Here is a 25,557-nt window from a genome sequence, read left to right as displayed (position 1 = left end):
GAAACTCAAAAATTCGGCCCGAAAAAAAACGACAGTGGTACCCCTTACGTTTTTTTTTTTTGGGCGAAAAATTAAGTTTCTCCAATCTTCCCAAAACTCTGGATTCTGATAGAGGGCCATGAGACTTAGACCTGAGTGCAAAAATGGAGGCTCTAGCCCCTTCCAGAGCTGAGATATCGAAACTCAAAAATTCGGCCCGAAAAAAAAAAACGACAGTGGTACCCCTTACGTTTTTTTTTTTGGGGGCAAAAAATTAAGTTTCTCCAATCTTCCCAAAACTCTGGATTCTGATAGAGGGCCATGAGACTTAGACCTGAGTTCAAAAATGGAGGCTCTAGCCCCTTCCAGAGCTGAGATATCGAAACTCAAAAATTCGGCCCGAAAAAAAACGACAGTGGTACCCCTTACGTTTTTTTTTTTTGGGCGAAAAAACAAGTTTCTCCAATCTTCCCAAAACTCTGGATTCTGATAGAGGGCCATGAGACTTAGACCTGAGTGCAAAAATGGAGGCTCTAGCCCCTTCCAGAGCTGAGATATCGAAACTCAAAAATTCGGCCCGAAAAAAAAACGACAGTGGTACCCCTTACGTTTTTTTTTTTTGGGCGAAAAAATTAAGTTTCTCCAATCTTCCCAAAACTCTGGATTCTGAAAGAGGGCCATGAGACTTAGACCTGAGTGCAAAAATGGAGGCTCTAGCCCCTTCCAGAGCTGAGATATCGAAACTTCAAAAATTCGGCCCGAAAAAAAAAAACGACAGTGGTACCCCTTACGTTTTTTTTGGGGGGGCGAAAAATTAAGTTTCTCCAATCTTCCCAAAACTCTGGATTCTGATAGAGGGCCATGAGACTTAGACCTGAGTGCCAAAATGGAGGCTCTAGCCCCTTCCAGAGCTGAGATATCGAAACTCAAAAATTCGGCCCGAAAAAAAAAAACGACAGTGGTACCCCTTACGTTTTTTTTGGGGGGTTGAAAAATTAAGTTTCTCAAATCTTCCCAAAACTCTGGATTCTGATAGAGGGCCATGAGACTTAGACCTGAGTGCAAAAATGGAGGCTCTAGCCCCTTCCAGAGCTGAGATATCGAAACTCAAAAATTCGGCCCGAAAGAAAAACGACAGTGGTACCCCTTACGTTTTTTTTTTTTGGGCGAAAAATTAAGTTTCTCCAATCTTCCCAAAACTCTGGATTCTGATAGAGGGCCATGAGACTTAGACCTGAGTGCAAAAATGGAGGCTCTAGCCCCTTCCAGAGCTGAGATATCGAAACTCAAAAATTCGGCCCGAAAAAAAACGACAGTGGTACCCCTTACGTTTTTTTTTTTTGGGGCAAAAAATTAAGTTTCTCCAATCTTCCCAAAACTCTGGATTCTGATAGAGGGCCATGAGACTTAGACCTGAGTGCAAAAATGGAGGCTCTAGCCCCTTCCAGAGCTGAGATATCGAAACTCAAAAATTCGGCCCGAAAAAAAACGACAGTGGTACCCCTTACGTTTTTTTTTTTTGGGCGAAAAATTAAGTTTCTCCAATCTTCCCAAAACTCTGGATTCTGATAGAGGGCCATGAGACTTAGACCTGAGTGCAAAAATGGAGGCTCTAGCCCCTTCCAGAGCTGAGATATCGAAACTCAAAAATTCGGCCCGAAAAAAAAAACGACAGTGGTACCCCTTACGTTTTTTTTTTGGGGGGCAAAAAATTAAGTTTCTCCAATCTTCCCAAAACTCTGGATTCTGATAGAGGGCCATGAGACTTAGACCTGAGTGCCAAAATGGAGGCTCTAGCCCCTTCCAGAGCTGAGATATCGAAACTCAAAAATTCGGCCCGAAAAAAAAAACGACAGTGGTACCCCTTACGTTTTTTTTGGGGGGTTGAAAAATTAAGTTTCTCAAATCTTTCCAAAACTCTGGATTCTGATAGAGGGCCATGAGACTTAGACCTGAGTGCAAAAATGGAGGCTCTAGCCCCTTCCAGAGCTGAGATATCGAAACTCAAAAATTCGGCCCGAAAAAAAACGACAGTGGTACCCCTTACGTTTTTTTTTTTTGGGCGAAAAATTAAGTTTCTCCAATCTTCCCAAAACTCTGGATTCTGATAGAGGGCCATGAGACTTAGACCTGAGTGCAAAAATGGAGGCTCTAGCCCCTTCCAGAGCTGAGATATCGAAACTCAAAAATTCGGCCCGAAAAAAAACGACAGTGGTACCCCTTACGTTTTTTTTTTTTGGGCGAAAAATTAAGTTTCTCCAATCTTCCCAAAACTCTGGATTCTGATAGAGGGCCATGAGACTTAGACCTGAGTGCAAAAATGGAGGCTCTAGCCCCTTCCAGAGCTGAGATATCGAAACTCAAAAATTCGGCCCGAAAAAAAACGACAGTGGTACCCCTTACGTTTTTTTTTTTTGGGCGAAAAATTAAGTTTCTCCAATCTTCCCAAAACTCTGGATTCTGATAGAGGGCCATGAGACTTAGACCTGAGTGCAAAAATGGAGGCTCTAGCCCCTTCCAGAGCTGAGATATCGAAACTCAAAAATTCGGCCCGAAAAAAAACGACAGTGGTACCCCTTACGTTTTTTTTTTTGGGCGAAAAATTAAGTTTCTCCAATCTTCCCAAAACTCTGGATTCTGATAGAGGGCCATGAGACTTAGACCTGAGTGCAAAAATGGAGGCTCTAGCCCCTTCCAGAGCTGAGATATATCGAAACTCAAAAATTCGGCCCGAAAAAAAAAACGACAGTGGTACCCCTTACATTTTTTTTTGGGGGGCAAAAAATTAAATTTCTCAAATCTTCCCAAAACTCTGGATTCTGATAGAGGGCCATGAGACTTAGACCTGAGTGCAAAAATGGAGGCTCTAGCCCCTTCCAGAGCTGAGATATCGAAACTCAAAAATTCGGCCCGAAAAAAAAACCGACAGTGGTACCCCTTACGTTTTTTTTTTGGGGGGGCGAAAAATGAAGTTTCTCCAATCTTCCCAAAACTCTGGATTCTGATAGAGGGCCATGATGTATTTCCGTGTATGAACAGGGACGGACAAGGACTCTGTGACCGGACGAATCTGACATGAATTTATAATGCATTACCTGCCCGTCGAACATGTTGCTAATAACAGCTTGCTGATGGGCTCACCGAGAAACTCAATTACCTTTTAATTATGCAAATGAGTTCCTCAGAGGAACTGTGAATCCTGAGGTTTAAGAAGCGGAAAAGCATACCGATTAGCTCCTGACCCAGAGACAATATAAGGCATTATTATTCACAAAGTCATCTATGTGCTGGGAAAGCACGGTCATTTTTTCATAGGAGATACATCAGGAGATTTGACTTTTAAAAACAGTGACCTTTCCAGCTAAGACGTCTGTATATCCAACAGAGGCTCCTGTGTGTATTAAATACTCCACATTTGAAGCAGGATTGGGCGTAAAAGGGCGCTTTGTCTCCATCAAGTGTTTATTGTGTATACCTTGACATATTCTCATTAGAAGCGTGACAATCACCTGAGCGAATAAGATTTAATAATCTGTCTATGTACTCAAATGGACATCCATAACTGACTGTTTAATTCCTAGCATAAGTCATACATCCTCTAGTCATTAGAGAGATTCATGTGCTCTTTCTGTCTCCTGTAGGACTAGCTCACATTCCAGTGAAATGAGGATTGTGTTGTTACAAGCATTCGTTGGCAGAGAAATTACAATTTCTCGCTCATGGCTTGTTTTAGCGAGATAAGACACGGACTGGGAGTATTTCTTAAAAAGCTGCTTGCACACAGAAAAGACAAACAGTTAGGAGAGAAATGTGCATGCTGCTTTAGGTTATTACAATGAAGGTAAGCACTCTTGATTTTTTAACAGATACATTCCTGCATCATTATAGTGGACCTAGTATATTTTTAAAGCTTGGTGCTTTAAGTTTTACATTGACGCACATGATGAGCTTTAATTGTCAAGCTTATCAAATGCATTTTATTTATTTTTGTTATTTAACTGTATGACACAAAATTATTAGGAAGAAAACTTCAGTTAACTTTGTTCTCAGTGTGTGTTCCTGCATGGGGCCTTCCTTGTCTCTCTGTTGTCTTCAGCTGTAATTACACAGTAAGTAACTGAAAACCTTGTTTAAAAGTGTCTAACATATGTTTACATGCAAATTGTTTATGCATTTGTTATTTATTAATTTTTATTTTTATATTTTGTCTAGTCAATATATTTCATTTTCTTTTAAAAGTAAATGCATGCAGATTTAATGTTACTGTATATGCAACATACAGTGTGCATAAACAGAGGCCCCCAAAAAGTTTTTGGACACTGAAGACACACTTAAAAATGTCATTGCATTATATAACAACATAACAAAATGTCAAACTGAACATTTAATTGAAAGAATTTAAGGTTTTGTAGAAAGAATGTGGTAAACACCCTTGTGATTTTGAAGAGAACTGCCTTTAAAAGTCATTGTATTACATATAAAAAGTCATAGCAAAAACAATTGAGAAAAGCAAAGTCAGTTCTGAGAAATACATCAGCGTCATTTGTTTGCAGATGCCACTTTGGTATTTTGTTAAGTAATGTAAAATTATCCAAATACTTTTGTGGCCACTGTACATATACGGTATACCATATTTGATGTTTCTGAAGACATACTTTCATTGAGCTTGTTCCTGAATCAGTGCAGTGTCAGTGAGGTCCATCAGGTCTGTGTCTGAACCTGTGCACTGCCAGTGGGGACCCTGGTCCCCTGGAAGCTGGTCAGCCTGCGATGGCTGCTCCAAAACACAGGTGGGACGAGTTTTATGTTTTTGACCATTTTAACATTTATCTCACACAAAATAACTGCATACATTCTTGTGCACTGAATACATGTCCTAAAATGCTTGCAGTATCTGTATAAACCCTGTCTTGGTTTATATCATATATCTCTATTTTCTATTTTATCTATTTACTCCCTCTCAGCCATATTTTCAGGAAATATGGTCTCCATTTTCACTGCTACGCTGATGACACCCAGCTCTAACTGTTTCTCAGCTGTTTAGTTGGAATTAAGGATTGGCTTTCAGCTAACTTTTTAAAACTCAATATAGTGATAAAACCTTGTAGGCACAATACTCTGACCAGTTTTTTAGCATCCCTCCACCAACCACAGCCAAGAAAGTGGGGGGAATACTCTGGGGTCGGACCAAATACTGAGCTTTGAGCCCTCTCCTCAGACAGCGCGCCAAATACACAAACCATTTATTCTATCTGACTTATTTGTAAGTGTGAACTTGTGAATTGACTACACTGGCTTCTGCTTCTCACATTCAAGGTACTTGATAATCTCGCTCCTCATTACCTTACTGATTTTCGTTCTATGTATACCCCTTCACACACTCTCAAGTTCTTCACTATCACTTTCTCTTGTGTCACCATGTATGGAACTCTCTCTCCCTCGATATATTATTTTTATTACACTGACATGTCGGAGGCACTTTCTGGGGACATTACAGACACAGATCCGCTCCATTGCAGTCTACTCTCAGTTTGGTGGTCGGCCTTGCACTGGGAGCTCAACTCGCACACAATCCTGTATATCGACTAAGGTCTGTCCCCTAGAGGAGGGCTGTGGAGAACGGTTCAGATGCCAGTCCGGTAATTATTTTGATTAATTTTGCCTTTTTCCTGTTTAAAAGTCTTTACAAAGTTATTTGAGACATCTCTTTTTGCTTATCTCTCTTAAGGGAAATGTATCAGCCAAACTCTAGTATGCAATGGAGATCATGACTGTGAATATGGCTCAGATGAGCATAAATGTGACAGTAAAGAGATCTGTGACCTGCAAAAACCTCCACCAAACGTAGAGCTCACTGGTCAAGGGTAATGTAATGATATTTGTCATCTTCTTGATTCCATATCCAATACAACAATGCGTTTACATAAACACAGAGACACAACGCAATGACACTATTATTGTGTGTTTGCACTAGGTTTGATGCAGTCAGGAGAGAGGCTAGAGGAACAGTTATCAACACTAAGAGCTTTGGAGGACTGTGTAGAAAGACCTTCAGTGGAGACCATATGGACCTATATAGACTTCCCCAAAGTGTCCTCAGATACACTTTCCAGGCAATAGAATTTTCACAGTTTAACATAAAAATGACTGATTAGATCCAAAATAAGAACATATGTTACCAATGCAAGAAAAAAAAAATCTTGGGATCTCCAACAACAACAACAAAAAAAAAGGAAATCTTTTGTCACAGTTTCTACATTTGTTTTTTCCCAGGTCACAGCAAAAAGTGATTTTACTGATGAATCCTATAGCAGTTCTTGGTTCTACCTCAATCACAGAGAAAAACATGCAAAAACAACAGGCACAGATTACGGGCATGATGATTATGTCTTTCATGATGAGCTGTTTCAGTCACAGGTACTGTACTATGCTACAACATATTGACTATCTAACATAGACTTTCACATAACATTTTGTAAACGTAATATATGGGTGTGTTCCATATTTCGTGCTTTAGCCTTAGTTAATTATCTTTGGCCGAAGTACAGCAATGAACATAGTTCTCTTTTAAAAAAGCTTTTGCTGATAATTTACTCGCCTCCATGTCATCCAAGATATCCATGTCTTTCTCTCTTCAGTCGAAAAGAAATTAAGGTTTTTAATGAAAACATTCCAGGATTTCTCTCCATATAATGCACTTTACTGGCCACCAAACGGTTTAATATCCAAAAGACAGTTTCAGTGCAAATTGCAAACTGTTCAAAGGGCTTTAAACAATTCCAGACAACGAATAAGGGTCTTATCAAGCGTCACGAACGCGGATCACAGAACAGAGCAAGGCAAGCATTTGAGCTCATAAAACTTTTTTTTTTTAAATTAGCGATCGTTTCGCTTGATAAGACCCTTACTCATCGTCTGGATTAATTAAAGCCCTTTGAACAGTTTACACTGAAAATGTCTTTTGGACCTTGAACCGTTTGGTTACCAGTAATGTGGATTATATGGAGAAAAATCCTGGAATGTTTTCATTAAAAACCTTAATTTCTTTTTGACTGAAGAAAGAATGACATGGATATCTTGGATGACATGGGGGTGAGTAAATTATCAGCAAAAGTTTTTTTTTAAAGTGAACTACTCCTTTAAAGTCAGTATGAAACAAAATTTGCAATAGTCTTTTCTTCCCTACTGTGACGTATGTAAATGGTTTCTTGAACAAGAAAAAATGTTGGTATTGTTGCAACATGATCATTTATTTTTGGGCCTGAAATCCCTGATACAACCTTTAACCTTAAAAAGGAGAGATGCATTTTACCAGGTTGTAGCACTTGTGCTAGTTGTGCTAATTTCCACCCATTATAAAGTCTAACAATCTCTGAACTTGCTATGGCTTTTACATGTTTTGAAGTCAATGAGAACTCATGCCAAAATATTTCAAAATGAAACTTTGTTCACCCTTCAGTCCAAAAATCTGCTAATCATGAAGAGTGATGTGGATGTGGCCCAGTTCCAGAACCAGGCCCCAGAATATCTGCCACTTTCAGAAGAGTTTTGGAAAGCTCTGCGCTCCTTGCCTGTCGCATACGATTATGCTGCCTACTACAAAGTGCTGGAGAGATTTGGAACCCACTATATTTCAGAGGGCACTCTTGGGGGCCAGTTTAGATTATTTATGGCGGTCAGCCAAGATGACATGAAAAAATTGCGTAAGTGATATGTCACATATTCATTTCACTTGAGAGTATTCGTCATTCAAGATCATTGCATTGTCTAATGTTGTCTGTTGTTTTCTTTTTCACACAGTAACTGTGCAAAGAGACTATAAACATTGTGTCAAAACGTCCCATTCAGTCCTGTTTATCATCAGGTGGACTACAGAAAAGTGCAGTGTAGAAACTCTTAATGAAGTCCAACGTGTCTGTAAGTCATTAGGAAAAAATAAAAGCAAAATCTAACCATAAATGCTTTACTGAAGCTTTCTTTCACTTTTGGCAGAAAATGGCTCTAAATGATCCATGCATCTGCGATACTTTCAAACTAGTTTCTGTAAACACCCAGTGTACTGTACAATAATACTCCAAAATACTTTCAAAATGTCTCCCAAACAGATTCAAGCATAGCAAAAAATGACATGACCACAAAGATTACTGGCGGAGCTCCTGGATATATTGCACAATTGTCAGTGTTAAACAAAAACACACCCCTGGAGAATGGCAGGATGTTCTCGCAGTGGTCTGGTTCAGTAAGCAACTTTCCAAAAGTCACCAAAACGAAGGTTTGTTTGGAAATGATTGTTAATGTATGCTTTTTGTATGAAAATGAGTTTGTTATAACATAGAGTGTGTATGCTTTTAATCATAGAACATTATTGAACTTGGAGCCTTGTTAGCCTGCCATATACTGACCTTTTTACAAAGGAGCACATTCATTCTTACGTGTGTGAATTTCTGATTTGTTCAGCTCAGACCTCTCCATGAGCTGGTGAAAGAGGTCCCGTGTGCAGGGGTGAAAAAGCATCACTTAAAGCGTGCAATTGAGACTTACCTCAACGAGAAACACCCATGCCACTGCAGAGAATGCCAGAACAACGGGCTGCGCGTGCTTGACAATGATATCTGTAAGTGTGTGTGTAAACCAGGCACCAAAGGCCAGGCATGTGAGCATGGGACTCCAGAAGAAGAACAGCCAGGTACAGAAAATATTGCACAAAAATTATATAAATCAGCGTCTTTCAAACTTTTTCATGCAACAGACCTCACACGAGCTAGTGATTTTGAATTTGTACAATTTGAGTCATACAAAAAGATGAAAAAGTACGTGTAAAGATTCAGATTGTACGAAATCATACATATGCGACACAAATTTCGCCAATTTTTAAAAATATTTTTGCAACTTCACTTATGGGAGTGTATTTTCATACATAAAGACCTTTTTACATTAAATGATTTTATATTTTTTACCCACCTTTAGAGTATACTGTTATAAACATGAAGAGAGAAAAAAACCCATGGCTTTCAAAAGAATAAAATAAATATTTTGATTAATTTCAAAGTTGTCGTCTTTAGAAAGCTTAAATATTTTTTAAAAAATATTTTAATAAATGTATATTTTATATTATTTTTTTAATGTATTAATTGCAACTCATCTTAATAATATTAATTGGTATTATTATTATCCCACTTTTTCTGATTTTAAGTGAGTGCAGGATGTTGTTGTATGTGCACTAAAAATGAACATGCTTCATTTTACTCTTTATTTGGATGGTCTACTTTAGACATTCTATTAGTACATTTGCTACTACATGTCAACTAACTCTCAATAGAATAGTAGTAGACTCTAAGGTTAGGGTTCGTGTTAGTAAAGCTACAAAGTCACTTAGAATCAGTAGAATGTCTGTTGAGGGATCATTAAAATAAAGTGTTAGCAGATGTTAAGCAGACAGTCTATAATACTCTAATGGCTGGTTGACATGAAGTTGCACATTTACTTATGGTTAGTCTATTATAGAATGTCTGAAGTGGACCATCAAAATAAATCGTTACCTTTTAAAGTGTAGCATAAGTACCAAAATATTATTTGGGGTCACTATACATATTTTTAAGTGTCCAGTTAATATCTTTGTATCTTAGGAGTGATCCATGGAGACTGGGCCTGTTGGTCTTCATGGAGCACCTGCAGGGAAGGACAGAAAAGCCGGAGCCGTTCCTGCAGTCGCCCGCCTCCTTCGCACGGCAGGGACTGTATTGGGAATGCTGTGGAGACCACGGCCTGTGATGATGCGGAGGAATTAGATTACCTACGGTGAGGAAGGTTGTCTGAAAGTTGCTGGAGACCCAGAGAATGAAACAACACTGCCACTGTGTGGAAGCCTGACTTATTGGTTTTGACATACTGTATTTTCAGAAGTATGGAGCCTCACTGCTTCCATGATTCAGTCACACCCAGGGAAAGTTGTAAAACACCACCCTTCCTTGCAAATGGGATTGTTTTGGTAATAATGATTACATGAAATACCTGTATTCTCCACTCAACTGTGATTAAATATGTATTTGTGATGTGTTATAATGTTGTTCTCTTCTGCCAATTGCAGTACCCCAAAGATGCATATCCAGTGGGCAGTAAGATTGAGTATGCATGTATTGAAGGTTATCATTTGATTGGAGATCCTATAGCAGAATGCCAAGAAAACCTAGACTGGTTACGATATCAAATAGAGTGCAAGAGTGAGTGAATATGACTTTTTTGTTAGTATCCATTTTCAGTGTACTTTTCTATTTTAGCATTACCGATGTACTTTGTCATTATTTATATATTTTAGATAAAAGTACAATTATACACTGTAAATGCTTAATATGATATCTATAGTTTTGAAAGCTGTATTTTATATAATGCATATAATAATTATTAGTATTATTGTTTTAATGATTTTAAATGTACATTTTATAGTACAGTTTCATAAATACTCAATGATTCATTCATTATTGAGAAGCTTATATGAGACTATTAGTGTTTCATGTATATATTAAATAATATAAATGTAAAGTATAAAGTTTTTTTTCATAGCCTACATTTTACAGATTTTAAGAAATATACATCAGACTGACCGACTGAAAGGGAACTATGTTTCATCAAAACTATATGATATATATTTTTATATTATGCAATTATTTATAATTATTTAATGAAATGTTATTATTTTATCAATTAACTGTATTTACATTTTAATAGTTTAAAAAGATATGAGAAGTAAGTAACATTGCTTGCTGTCTGCAGAAACACAGTGTGATCGACCTCAGCTTCCTCCAGATGTCACCGGAAGCCCATGGAAGCTTGCCTACCACATCGGTGAAGCGCTCTCGCTTTCCTGTCCTGAAGGCAAAGTCAAAGAGGGTCCGGCTGAGATCCAGTGCAACGCTGGCCTCTCCTGGACACCACAACCAAAAGAAACCAGCTGTCTCACAGGTCTTATACAGTAATTCAGAGTGAAGAAAACGTGGGTAGCTGTAATGGGAACAAAAGGACATCATTTGATTCATTGAAATGTGTTTTTCACTAGTTTTTAATTCGACCACTGTGCCAGTGCAATGCCAGCCATGGGAGAACCTGGCAAAGGATAAATGTGTCTGTAAAGTACCCCACGAGTGCAAGTATGTTCCCAGACAGTCCATTAGCATTCCACAACACAAATGCCACATAGCAAAACACATGCAAATGTCAGAAAGGCATTTCTACACAACCATCCACCAAAACCCACAAATTTTCTAAATTTCAGTTTAATAAATGGTTGTGTTTTTGCAGGGCTTCCTTGGAGATATGTGCCTCTGATGTGAGGCGAGGTCGGTCGCAGAGACTGAGTCTGTGTAAAGTACAGGCTATGCGCTGTCTGGGACACCAGTACACCCTTGCTGAAGACAGTGCCTGCCAGTGGATACAACGCTCCTCCACTGCTTGTCCACACTGCACCATCTGGGAGATTTGTGATGGTGAGGGGTTGTGCAATGCAAGGTCAAATAATGGTGCACATCATATCTGAATTTTAGTAAATACGACATTATGTCTTTCTTACACCATTGCAGACAAAAATCGGAGTGTCAGGTTACACTGGCACTGACATAAATATATTCTATTTTAATATACTTTCAAAAGTTATTTTTTCCTGTACATTTAAATGTACAGTATTCCTTACAAAACGGTTCTCTCGTATTCCCTAACTTGCTAACGCTACAGGAACCCCTTCGACGTAGCCTGACGCGCACCTCCTCAAAAATTTAACTACACGTCACGACGACGCGGACCGCAAGATCTGTGATTGGTCGGCTTGGTAGCATCGCATTTCCTCCTACGCATTTCCGCACGTACCATCTCCTCTGACGTCATCTCTCTTTTCTGCATTTTAGTTTTAGTAATTTCACTAAAATTAACTGTTTTTCCACCTCAATAAGCTCCAACACCAACATGATCCGCTCTCTTTCAGTCGCCATTGCTTGTAGTAACCTAGCCGCGAGGAATCTAAACACAGTGGGACATTAAAACCCTCCGACGCCAACTAGTGTTTCGGAGCAGTACTGCAGAGCAACCAAGACCTGAACGCAGAAGTATAATGCTCACGAGGGCATCGCCTACGTGCGTAATCTACGCCGTACACAATGGCGTACCCTCGACGCAGAAGTATAAATTGGCCTTTACCCCTTTGCGCAGCTGTATGGGAATAGGCGGACAGCAAAGCGGGCCCACACAGGTATACCGGTGCGTCATAGATCTATGTAAAGCTGATATGAGCGTGGCCTGCACATGAACAGCTGGGCAGAGCATACACATGACTTTATACTGACAAAAGTTTTCAGGTTATAGAAACCTCACGAATGTAGAGGGGAAGGCCCAGCCTGCCACCATACACATATCGTAAATAGAAATCCCGCTGGACCAAGCCCACGATGAAGCCATGCCTTTAGTGGAATGGGCCCTGATACCCATAGGGCACTGCAGGTGTTTGGATGCGTAAGCTGCTGCGAGAGAGTCCACTATCCATCTGGACAGGCTATGTTTCGAGGCAGCGAGACCCTTGGTGCACCCTCCAAACGCCATCCAGAGGGTGGACAAAAGTGCGCTCCAACTGCTTCTTCCACTGGGGTGATGGAATTAAAACCCTTCTCGGCGTCGCCGTCAACCTGTGAGAGCGGCGGCACGGGCGGGAAGCGAGAGGGGGGGGCAAAGAAGGAGAAAAAGAAGCGCGAGGGAAAGCTTACGGTGAGCTTAGGCGCCACATAGGTCTCCGACGGCCGCTGGTAGAGACGCTACATTGTTGAAGATCTCAAGTCGAGCCTTCAGTGTCGACATTGAAAGATATTCGCACTCAGGGCAGCCGCCCAAAGAGAGTAGTGCGATGGCTGCGTGCTCACAGCCCAGACAGAGAGCGCAGATGACATGGCGGTCTTTGGCACTGGGAGGGGTTCGGCAGGAGCCACAGGAAGAGCGAGGCATTTTGATAAAAAACTTATATATATATATGTGTCGCAGTGGCAAGCGCACACAGAGGAGAAGAAAAAGGATAGCGTAGCAGGCACGGATGGCTGAAGGTGGCAAAGACGGCCGGATTCTCCAGACGCATCCTAAGCTTGATGGTCGCTTGCTCCGATGGAGGCAGCTTCTCAAGATCCCGCAATGCAAAGAGTTTCGCTAAAGAGATGAAAATCAGAGTTCAGCCTGCGAGCCCCTCTTTTATATACGCCAGCCACTCCCATTCTTGCGGGCTGTGACGCTCATGGGACGTGACATCGCGCGGGGCTCACCATTGGACAGCCAATGAGCACGCTTATACAGCCTGCTAAGGTCAGCTGTCCACCTCACTGGGTTGACAATAAATGGCTTTGGCTTCAGATCTCGAGAAAAGATGACTTTACCTGTAGCGTAAGCAACTTACGCAATCCGAGAGAACCTCTCGTAAGCGAACTAAAGAAATAGAAATAAAGTCTGTGGCTTATATGAGCTGGCTTATGACAAAACTTCCAAATTTAGTTTTACAACATAAATTACCAACCCAATCTCACTGGAATTCGTACGAATTTTACGAGGTGGCTAATTCGTAACAATTCATACGACCTCACTCGTACAAATTAGTACAATTTTGCTAAATCGTACATATTTTACGAATTGGCCAATTCGTATGAATTCGTACGAATGACCTACCCCTGACCCCGCCCCTAAACCTAACCATCACGTGGGTTTAGACAAATCGTATGAATTTGTACGAGTGAGGTCGTACGAATTAGTACGAATTAGCCACTTTTTAATCACTCGTACGAATTCGTACGAATTGGTCGTGAGATAGGGTAGAAATTACACACTCTCATAAACCCTAACATGAATCTACAGCATCGTAAGGTTTTAAAACATGTACAATGCTTTCAAAATTAATGTTTTGAGTTGACAGTGTAATTTTTGCTGTAAAACAATTACGAAAGTCACTTTAAGTAATGCTAGCAACAAAAATTGAAAACTACCTTTAAAAAAGAAAAAAATTGATAATTCCCGAGGGAACCCATAGCTTGAAAATGTAAACTCTTGCTAATGTCTTTTTGAACCTAGTCAGGAAAGTGCTATTTTAAAGACTAAAATGTTGTAACAATCATGTTGTTGTAGAGCAAACGAACAGCTGCCGTTGCAAGACAAGTGAGGAATGTTCATCCCTGGGCGCCTGGATCCATGTGTGTGTGCAGCAGGATGGAGCATCTGCAGTGACAGTGACAGAATGTGAGGCGGGCGTGAGGAAATGCAGAGGAGAGGCTGTCCAAATTGTTAGCATTCAACCTTGTCAGTCGTAAACTTTGAAGCTCACTAACTACTTATATAGGCTAGTGTTATCATATATACTGCACTCTGAGAAGGATTCCTATATATTCTTTCTTTAAAAAAAGGCTTGACAAGTGCCGTTTTCTTTCTAGTGTCGACATGTTTTCCATTAAAACAGAAAGTTTGGGCTGGACAAAAGAATAGAGCACAGCAGCAATGATGTGTTTTTGTAGGCCAGACTGTAAGTTGGCAGCATACTGGTTTTGTAGACAAAAAAAAATAAAAATAAAAATAAAAATACGATTTTTCTATTGGCTTTTGGATAATTGCAGAAAATTAGCTAATCTTATAAGCAAAATGATCTGAACACTACTAAAATGCATTAATTCATGTTTAACTAATGCACAGATAATCATGAGTTAATGTACTATGACTCGTGAAGAACTAAACCATTAATTAATTATTACTGCATCAGCAACTAATAAAGAGTCTATATGATTAATAGATGAAGTAATACATGAATTGCTATAAATTCAATGTGTCATTGTGTATTAATTCCTTAATAGTAGGTTTTACTAACTAATAGTGTATATTAATGTGTTAATTACCACAATTACTTCCAGTTGTCTGCTTTAATTAATCATTAGCTAAATGATTTGCAAAGGTACCATTATGTTACATTGCGTTCTAGCGCAATATGGCCGCCGTCACATCATCCCGGTGGATGCTGCACATTGGTGGTGGTTGAGGAGATTCCCCCCTCTATGTGAAGCGCTTTGAGTGTCCATAATGGCACTATATAAATTTAATGAATTATTATTATTATTATTATTATTACATGACTAGTAACTAATTGATAAGTAATATGTAATATTGGTTTTGACATCCACACTATGGATTTAAATTTCTGCCTTATACAGCCGGGATTCCACTGTGCCAGATGAACCGCCACATTCATAATGACATATTACTTAACAATTAATTAATAGTCATGTGCCCCAACAAGTAAAGTCAAGACATAATGATACCTTTGCAAATCATTAGCTAAGGATTAATTAAAGCACGCAACTGGAAGTTGAAGTGTATAGACCTTATGTAGCCCCGCCCCTTTTCAGTGCTGCACTCGTTGTCTTTTGACTTCCGGTCTGTTTGAATTTGACTTGCATAGGTATGAATGAACTGCTCGTAATAAAAATCCCGGTCGACATTTGTTAAGACATCTGCTTTACAATGCTTATGATAAACATTACAATGCTCATGATAACTTTTGTTAACTCTACAATAAGTAAATCCACTTCACCAGCTAATTACTCCTCGACAGCGATGCCGTAGAAATATACAGAGCGACCGCGAAACCGGAAGTTCAAAGACAATATTCTAAAGATGACGGCGCCCAAGTTTCTCTGGTGCATAAGGTCTATAGCGTTGACTAATTGTGTAATGAACACATTAATTTACACTATTCGTTAATAAAATGTGTTATTAAGGAATTAATAGATGATGACACATTTCATTAATAACAATTAATTAATCTATTAATCATATAGGGCCCTATTTTAACAATCTAAAACGCAAGTGTCAAGTGCAATGCGCAAGTAACTTAGTTTGTTGGGCAGTTTCAGAGAACAATTAAGCTAAGCTATACGCGTTTCCTTCTTCCTCAATTCAATTTCTTTGGTTAGCCTAATAGCCAAAAAAAGTGGCAACACTATACAATAAGGTTCATTAGTTAGCATTATTTAATGTATTAACTAACATGAACTAACAATGAGCAACAGTATTTATTCATCTTTGTTAATATTATTAAATAAAAATACAGCTGTTCATTGTTTGTTCACATTGGTTCACAGTGCATTAACTAATGTAACAAATACAACCTTTGATTTTAATAATGTATTAGTAAAAGTTGCAATTAATATTAACTAAGATTAATAAATGCTGATGAAGTATTGTTCATTCTTAGGTCATGTTAAACAAAGGTTGTTGACTAATGAACCTTCAGCCAGGTCCAGACGTCTTGCCAAACTCCTGACAACCCAACAGCTTGTCCAGCGAAGGCATTGTAGCCAAATTATTAACCTGAAAACCATGTCTATTCTTGTAATTTTTTTTGTTTGTTTTGTTTTTTCTGCATCCTCCATTACTGCTTTCGCATTGCTCTGAGAAAATAAAAGGGTAGGCACTGCTGCCAGGTGTGAATTTCACAGCCTCCATATTAATGTACCAACAAATCCAATTACCTCTAACTGACTGAGATCCAAAAGTGATATTTGTGCATTGAAATAAGAGCATGTGACCTGTCACAAGATTGTTTGGAGAATCGTGGATAACTGCATGGCTACCTGGTGTTTTTTGTCTAAATACATTTTTTTTTTCAAACAGTTTCTCTGAAAAGAGGGTAACTTAAATTCATAATGACTTTTATCACTCTACTGATTTTATTTCTGAATCTTTTTTTTAAACTCATCATGGTATAGTATACTGTGTGTAGAATAAAATTTCATTTTTAATATGATACAAAGTTCCAGTTTTGTTAAATCATTAAAAAAAGGTTTATTACCAATGTAAAACGACACTGTGCCTTTTCATAAACACTACAGTATCTTCACCATGCCTGACACATTTAGAACTGTTATTAATAAGCAAGACCCATGCTGAGCCCAATCTGGACTTATATCACACCAGATGGACAGACATGCCATCCTTTACTGACAATCTCTTTAAAGGAATCACAGTTTTGAAAAATAATTCAGAGCGCTAGGTTTACATTGTATATGTACATCTCTAAAATGTCCATTTATAGATATATTCTTTATTTACAAAGGCTTCTTCAGGTATTTTATACTCCTAAAGGCTGAAACAAAAAGAAAAAAGTTACAGGATTTCGGTTTATGGAAGACTAAATAATACTGTAGTAAAAATATTGTAACAGCAAAAAAAAGAAAGAAAAAAAAGAAAAGCAGATCAGAAACAACAGATACCACATTCACTCATGTTGTGCAGTATTAAAAAAAGCATTGTATATGTTAAACATCATAACCTTTGCTCTAATTAGCACTCTTGAACTCCTCATTACAACACCTGCCTTGACAAAAAGCACAGCATATGAATTGTATGGATAAACATAGCTGTAGGCATATTACAAACCATTTTTTTTACTAAGCATAATGTTGACAAACATTCATTTAATAATGAAAATCTGCTGTACTGATCAAATATTATATAGTGTGTGTATGACTACTGATGTTACACAGATATTATTTATTCTCATAGCAGTAGGAAATCGGACAGAACTCACCAAAAGAAAGCACTGGTTTGAGAAATGGCAGTAGTACTGTTGATTGGTGAGTGTCACACATTGTGAGGAAACGCAGTCATTTGTGACTGGATTCTGGGAGAGAGCTTTTAGCTGGATACCAGACAACAGAGGCCAAAGAAACGCCGCTTTCTCTGCCGGACCAACGGGTATGGCGTCAGATTCAACAAACTGCTGTCATCTGTATTAATACATGAACAGACAGATAGTGATTAATACAGTAATCCTTATAGAATCATCTGCTGTCTTACATTAATTAATATAAACATTATTTATAATTCCAAATGTTAAATTTGACAAAAGTGTCAAAAAATGTCTAAGATGTCTAAGAATCTAAGATGGAAATTTAGTGGAAATGTGCACAAAATGAAAATATGTGCTTTTAGTGGAAACCTTTGTATCACAATAATTATTATTTTCCGGCAAATAATTCTATTAAGTAAGGTTATCCTTAGTAAAGATAGCTATGCAGATCTTCTAAAATAAATTACTGTTCAAAAGATTGGGGTCAGTGTTTTTTTTTAGAAATAAATTATTTCATTCAGCTAGTATGATAATATAGACATTCATAATGTTGTTAGAAAAGGTTATATTATGTAAACATTGTTCCCTTTTGTTGTCACTCCGAGTTACGTCGGATGACGACGAATGGGGTTTCGCTTAGAAAGCCTATCAACTGTGCAGCCGACAAACTCTCTCGCCTTCAGTCCCTCCCCAAAGAATGGCGACTCCATCCACTGTCAGTTCAGCTTATTTGGGACCAGTTCAGGTACGTACAGATAGAGCTGTTTGCCTCTCACGGCTTGACTCATTGCGCCCTGTATTATTCCCTGACCGAGGGCATGGATGCACTGGCACAAAGCTGGCCGCGGGGCCGCAAGTATGCATTTTCCCCATTGAGACTTCTTGCGCATACCCTACGCAAAGTCGAGAAGCAGGTAATTGGCCCACCCGAACCAGGTTCTCTGAACTCGTACTCCTTGCGACAGCACCTTCCAGGCCAATTCCTCTGAGGAAGGACCTCCTTTCTCAGGGATGGGGCACCCTATGGCACCCTCGTCCCAATCTTGGGATCTCCACGTGTGGCTCCTGAATGGGACGAGGCAGGTTTGCCAGGGGTGGTAGGTAACTTCACTTCTGATGGAGCGTCATCCACGAGATAAGCATTGAAGTGGAACCTCTTCGTCAATTGGTGCTCTTCTCACTTCTCTTGCTCGCCATTCCAGTCCATGGACTGGATATGCGTGATATTTCCTCAGGTGAGTTTCCTCCTCAAGCCCTGAGTTCCTCAAGCCCTGAGTTCCTCAAGCACTGCTGACGTCGATGCCAGTGTCTATTACCTGTGTGTTGGCTAGGTGCCTCCTCTGGGCGACCCACTGTATTTCCACTGTAAGCCTCTCTGTAAGTCTTTCCCTCGGAAAGCCACCTTGCCACCCCTGGGATTGAAATATTCCACCTGCGGCTGGACACCCCAGTGTTCTCCATATGTATCCCTCCTGGTAATATGTGTATATTATGTTAACGTTACATAAACGTCTGCCTGCCGCTTTTGCTGTACTGTGGAGATCGCCTGAGCTCAGTATTGGCTCCTTAGCGAAGAAACATATCTGCATATTGCTGGCTTCCTCCTTTTATACCCAGGTGGGGCAGAGTTGCGCCATGGAAATTCCGCAGACCCATGGCATTTCTTTGCCATTGGCTTGTTTTGTAATACTCGAAGTTGATAGGCTTTCTAAGCGAAATCCCATTTGTCTTCATCTGACGTAACATCTCCGTTCCCTACTCAGGGAACGAGGGTTCCTTTCGTAACCAAGAATCCTCAATCAAAGAATCCTGAATGTAAATGTACTGTATCACGGTTTGGAAAAAAATGTTTCTTAATAATAAATTTTTTCTAAAATTCCTTAGCACCAAATCAGCATATTAGAAGGATTTATGAAGGATCATGTGACACTGAAGACTGGAGAAATGATGCTGAAAGTTCAACTTTGCCATCACAGTAATACATGTAATTTTAAATATATTAAGATTTTTTTCTTTTTATTAAATAAATGCAACTTTGTGAGCAAAAGGCTCTTCTTCTTTCAAAACAACAACAACAAAACAGTAATATTAAACAATTTGAGACTTTGCTATTGTTAAAGGGATACTCCACTTTTTTTGGAAATAGGCTCATTTTACCACTCCCCCAGAGTTAAACAGTTGAGTTTTACCATTTTCAAATCCATTTAGCCAATTTTCTGATATTTAGAAGAATGTCAGTAACCAGATAGTTTGTCTGGTCTCATTGACTTCCATAGTAGGAAAAAAATATACTATGGAAGTCAATGAGACCAGAAACTGTCTGGTTCCTGATATTCTTCTAAATATCAGAAAATCGGCTGAATGGATTCGAAAAGGGTACAACTTAACTGTTTAACTGTGGGGGAGTGTTAAAATGAGCCTATTTCCAAAAAAAGTGGAGTATCCCTTTAAATGATTTTGTTTGATGAAAGATGTTGCTTGATGGCCAAGTTTTTTAATGAATTTATCAGCAACATTATCCAAAATAATCCGAAAGCTGACACTCAAAAACTGTTGAGATTTTACCTTGGTTCTTCAGTGGTAAAGGCATTGTCTCCCTGAGTTTGCTTAGCAGATTTTTCATTTCTGTCATGTCCCTAGAACATTGAGGAACCATTTCAGATTCACTATCAGTTACTGATGAAGAAAACTGAGAGATAAAGATCCTGTCAGGGGCCATTCACACAGAACACGTTTTTGTGGTTAAAAAGTCTGCAGCTCAGTTGAGCGAAAAGCAGAACTTGAGCCGAAGTCTTGCAAAAGATGTGAGATGTGAGCACAACCTTTAAAGACGTGTTAACATTGTTACATTGTCTTTTACATTGAAAGACAATAGCACAGTGGAATGGAAAAACGCCTTCTGTGTGAAGCGGCCCTTTAGTGAAGCGGCTCAGACTATTCACCTCTCAATGTTCTCAATGTCCGTGGCCACCAGGATGTATGTCTGCGAACAGTCCGCTGGAGTGGAGGACGTGTCTTCCAAGATTGGAATGTCAGAGCTGTCCTCTTTCTTACCGTCTACCTTAGTCCCTCCCGCATAATGTTTCCCTGGAACACATACAGTAAGTCATCACTGACAGACTGTAATAGAGAAATAGAAATGGTCAAAATATGTCATGTTAATATTTGACCCCTTGGCAACAGTCAACCTGCTCCCAGAACATACATTTTTCATAGTTTCCTATGAGCTCAAATCAGAAACCAGAAACTAGCAGTGTCAACTCCTACAAACATTAAGCCACTAGAAGGTTCTTTAGTTTGACAAGCCAGGCTCCATCAACATCAATTTCCTGTGACTGGTGTGGATGTTTCCTGCGGAGGGCCTGGGGCGACCTCATAGCATTACCTTTTCTGTGGAGCTGCAAGGATCCTAGCAGACAAACAGACTTCAGCATCTCCGTCAGGTACATTTCCAGACAGCACTGCAGCTGGATGAAGAGGCGGCAGATCTCCGGATGTATTTCTCCATCTTCTGGGCTATGAAAAAAAAAAAAAAGCATCAATTATGCATCTCAGATCTGGATTCTGTAGAGTTTTGCCCCCCTGTCCTGCACTTTTCAACAGGTCAACTTTTCTTACAAGTTACATACATTATCCTTGCATTCATACGCCTCACAGTCCACAACAAGTTACCACTCTCAGACACACATGATGTCAGTTCTGGGCTGTATAGCTAAAGCAAATATTTAGGAATTAATCATTTACACTAAAACTGCTTAAAACATCTGAAAGACCATAATTTCAACTAAACAGCTATTATTGCCAAGTAGATTCTAAATATTTAATTTACAGTAGGTAAAACACAGTAAAAATAATCATGGCATGTCTTTAACACTAAATAAATTTTATATCATTTTCATTTATTTGCACTGATATAACAAAACAAAAATGTTTAAAATGTGAACTGGAGACTACTGTAAAAAATTCTCACTGATGAGGCAAATCGAAAGCAAATTGAATTTTGAATTGATTCATTGAAATGGAAATGAAACTGATTCACAGAATTGAATCAAACTTATGAACACGAACACCAATTTGGCAACAGTTTAATTTGTTTTAATTTTAATTTGTCGTGCCATGGATGGATCCAATTAAAATGACACTGTCTTTATGAAACTTAAATAGCAAGCCCATTAAAAAACACGCCACATCAAGATCCCAGCAAAATCATTGGATGTTTGAATATTTCCAAGCAGCATGTTTACAAGGAAGAACAAACAATCTCGAGCTCTAAACACATTAGCTCAGTGGCCAGTGACAATTCTCAGAAAATCACATTTCTCAGAATCCATACGACTGTAATTTCTGCTCTGTAATTCCCATGTGGAATGCTGTAACATGGTGAATACTTTATTTTCCTGATATCTGGAACAGAGAGATAGACCAAACTCATGTAAGATAAATCATGTAACATTTCCATTCGGCAAAATGATTGCTCTTTGTTCCCTCCTCTTGGTTGTAAATTGTCATATAGACTGTAACACACTACAGTACTAAATCTATTTAAATACCCAAATTGTTTCTATAAAAGTAGTAAAATTATGTGTAGAGGGAAATTTCTCTCCATATTCATTCAAAGAGCAAGATATCATGATCCATGATGAAAATAAATCCACTACCATTACCTCTGGTACATTATTACAACACATTCATGAGACTAAAATCGACACTATATTCAGATTTTCTTTTAATTGACAGATTTGACATCAAAAGTGCATTTTTAGAGGCTGTCACCAAAAAAAAACTTAATAGGATACAGTATGTGTTGACTACTAAAGAGCAGTAGTGTCAATTTATTATGTTAAAATATAAATGTGTTAATATAAAACATGTTACAGGCCTGAGGTTTATGATAGAAGCACTGTTGAAAGCAACATTCTCAACTTAATAATCAGTTATCCTGCTCTCCAAACATATTGCATGATAAGCCAGCAGAACTAGCTGGTATTTATTAACTAAATGGTGCTGTGCAAAGTGCTCAGAATTATAATTAATAACAAGCTACTGTACAATGCAATTTTATGTGATATGATTTAATAATAGCTCATGTGCTTATAAGATGTAAGTGTGAGTTAATAATGACTAGAGGTTTTCAAAAGGGGGTCCATGACACCTAGGGGGTCCGCATGGGTACTGCATGCCAATTATTGTTTCATTTAAAAAAAGAAGAAAAAGTGTAAATCAAATACAAATATTAATTTCAGACAAAACTAAAGCACCTGGTGTCTCATTGGCCCTCTCACATTAAAATGCAAAATGTTAACATGTAATGTATACATTTATAAAAAAAAAAGACATTCTACAGTACATACAGTAAATATGTTTTACCCTGATATTGCAGAAAGGTTTTGATGTGCGGTCCGTGCCATCTCACAGCCTTTTGTGCGTGTCTTGTGCATTTCCGCACGAAGAGAGGGACAATCAGAGGAAATCTCTCCAATAGAGATAACCAACTCCCTATAGAGGGCCACAAGTGTATTGAACTCCTGGACAACCTGATGGAAGAGAGAAAAACAAAAGCAAACAAACTGAGAAAATATAGGGCTCACAAATCCATTTTAACCTTGAAAATGTATGAAGCAGATAAATAAAATGACTAAACATTGACGCAATGACATGTATCCAACTTGTCAAGACTTTTTTATTTTGAACAGACAATGTCACAAAAACAGGCAATTGGTTGGAAAGTAGCACTTCAGGCGACAGATGCTCATGCCAATTTTATCAATGTTTGGTAGAAAGGATAAGCGTTCAATGGCAAGCAGTCTTAACATTTATGCCTTTAACTGTTTTTATGTAGCTAATACTTTTTTTTTTTAATAACTTGTAATCAGTGCTCTAAGTGAAAAAATTACATTCCTCAATCTCAGATGAAATCGCCCTCTGAGGGCAGGGCGGTCAGAGAAAACTTATTCAAATATGTATTCAATTAGTAACTTACACTCATTCACTCACGACCAATTTCCCTTTAAGTTTAAGGCAAGTCATTTCACTCGGCGGCCATCTTTGAAATGCTTCTTGGGCAGCTATTTCAGTCATGCAAGTACAGCGCCTAACTCTTTGAATGGGGAAACATCAAATTCTCCAAAGCTGTTCAACAAGCTTATGAGTAAATTTCATATTTGAAATCACCAGTGAAATCTGACACAAACTATGCCATAAATGTTGTTTCTTATGCTCAAATAGCATTAAAGGCTGGAAAAAAATTGATACACAAACTGATTAATCCAGGTGTGTCTGACATCAGTAATCACAACAACATCAGGCACACCTGAATTAATCAGGTTTGGCCAATAATTGCAGACAGGAAACAAGGAGCTGGCTGAAGTTCAGGAAGTAGTGCAGCTGTGCATAAATCCAATTGGGTTGGACTCTCATTCATAAGTATTATGAGTACACAGTTTTCTTTGTAGGCTATATCTGTCTTTGCTCACTACTAATAAAAGTGACAAGTAGGCCTAACTTACATTGTTCTTTTAGATATTTGCTCAGACGTCAATTATCCATCAAGTAAGCCATGCTAGTAAGTACAGGATAGTTAGTCAATTTAAAATAATGCCAATACTTAATAAACAATTGGACAACTTGTTAGTCATAAGCGAACAGTTGATATGTGCACCACAGCATTCAATGTCAAAAATCCAAGGCAACTGCATCGAATGTTTAGACGGCTTGCCACAAGCTTTCTGCCTGTTAACGGGGCAAAGACTCCTCAAACACAACAGACGAGCTTTACAAATGTGCTGCAGTTTTAGCCCAAAATAGAGTGTCGCTCACTCCACGCCATGCCATAATCTGTCAAATGAAACGTTGTTTCTGGAAAATCAGTAAGAAAAAGGAAGCTGGAACCAAGGCTGGAACTACCCCCGCACCATATGACAGTCAAACCTCAAAGCATTTTTTTTTTAAATTTTTTTATTTCACGTCCCTATAGTGTCGCATTTTACATTTAGGATGTTGGTACTTCTGCAGAACACTGCGTGAATTTGAAATGGTGGATGAACAATCAGCAGGCATCATAGCGGAATAATGCTGTGGGTCATGACGCAGGCATACGCACCATTCTGCAGTCCGCTACGGCACGCTGAGCTTCGCTGCTCTCCCGGCGCTCCTGCTCTCTGGACGGGTTCTTACTGCCGATCTGGAAAATGGTCCCGGCAGTTCTGGGGCGGTTTTTGCGCCCATTCGGTGCAGAACTCATGCATACACATCAAGTGAAGAAACTGCCCTGATATAAAACGCTGATTGATCTATAAACTGCCACTGGTTTGGAAAAATGTCTTACTCAATTGATCGATCTGCCCGTGTCTTGCTCCTGGATTCTCTCCGCATCGCCACGATGCAGAAGCCGAGTCACCTTCATTCACTCCTGCAGAGAGCTGAAGTGTCCTTGCAGGGTTTCGTCTTCTTCAGCAGAGAGAAATGCGATAACAAAGAACCAGATGCAAACATGTCTTGATGTCCCGTATAGCTGTTCAACGAAGAAATACACCTCCCCGCGACAATACTCGCTACTTGAGATAGACTAATATGTGCCGCAAGTTGAAATGATACACTCTATATGGCGTTTATTGAGAGTAGGTAGCAGAAGGTGATCTAAGAGCGCTATTCTAACCTTGATAGGTGCAGTTGCTTGAGGCATGACGTGGTTGAACACACTGCACTCTCATAGGATGAGAATACTAATGCAACAGATTCACCAACTCACAAACTCAGATTCACCCATCTCAAATGAGCCTTATTAAACATTCATACAAGTAAAGTGTCTACTTACGGTTGGTTATTAGGAAATGTTCTATTAGTGGTTGAATCATAGGCTACTGTTAATTGTAATAAATCCTAATTGTGTAAAAAGCTTGAAGCCCACTTAGACCTAATGGCAGCCTGTTGTTGTGTTGTTCTTTGCCAAACCA

The 25,557-nt window shown here is 39.0% G+C and overlaps 2 protein-coding genes across 3 annotated transcripts; one reads left to right on the top strand and one right to left on the bottom strand.

The window, feature by feature from the left end:
- Nucleotides 1-3,425: 3,425 nt before the first annotated feature.
- On the top strand, nt 3,426-17,346 carry c7a (complement C7a). Its single transcript, XM_039680589.2, has 18 exons — nt 3,426-3,820; nt 4,030-4,088; nt 4,661-4,769; nt 5,477-5,618; nt 5,708-5,843; nt 5,954-6,092; nt 6,253-6,396; nt 7,439-7,682; nt 7,780-7,896; nt 8,085-8,251; nt 8,437-8,665; nt 9,606-9,777; nt 9,880-9,967; nt 10,067-10,199; nt 10,750-10,938; nt 11,033-11,123; nt 11,275-11,459; nt 14,116-17,346. The coding sequence occupies exons 1-18, from the start codon at nt 3,815-3,817 to the stop codon at nt 14,295-14,297; spliced, it is 2,532 nt and encodes an 843-aa protein (XP_039536523.2). The 5' UTR covers nt 3,426-3,814; the 3' UTR covers nt 14,298-17,346.
- rgs7bpa (regulator of G protein signaling 7 binding protein a) lies at nt 16,794-25,313 on the bottom strand. 2 transcript variants are annotated; one of them, XM_039680611.2, is made up of 6 exons: nt 24,705-25,313; nt 22,973-23,139; nt 20,991-21,121; nt 20,548-20,692; nt 20,171-20,241; nt 16,794-17,762 (listed from the first exon to the last, which is right to left on the bottom strand). In XM_039680611.2, the coding sequence occupies exons 1-6, from the start codon at nt 24,843-24,845 to the stop codon at nt 17,671-17,673; spliced, it is 747 nt and encodes a 248-aa protein (XP_039536545.2). In that variant the 5' UTR covers nt 24,846-25,313; the 3' UTR covers nt 16,794-17,670. The 2 variants fall into 2 exon arrangements, with proteins under 2 accessions (XP_039536545.2, XP_088975667.1); XM_089119541.1 differs by lacking the exon at nt 24,705-25,313 and adding an exon at nt 23,586-23,606.
- Nucleotides 25,314-25,557: the final 244 nt, after the last annotated feature.

This window comes from Pimephales promelas, chromosome 14, assembly GCF_988280905.1.
Source record: "Pimephales promelas chromosome 14, fPimPro1.hap1.1, whole genome shotgun sequence".
Lineage (NCBI taxonomy): Eukaryota > Metazoa > Chordata > Actinopteri > Cypriniformes > Leuciscidae > Pimephales > Pimephales promelas.
This window is presented reverse-complemented; position numbering and strand designations above follow the sequence as displayed.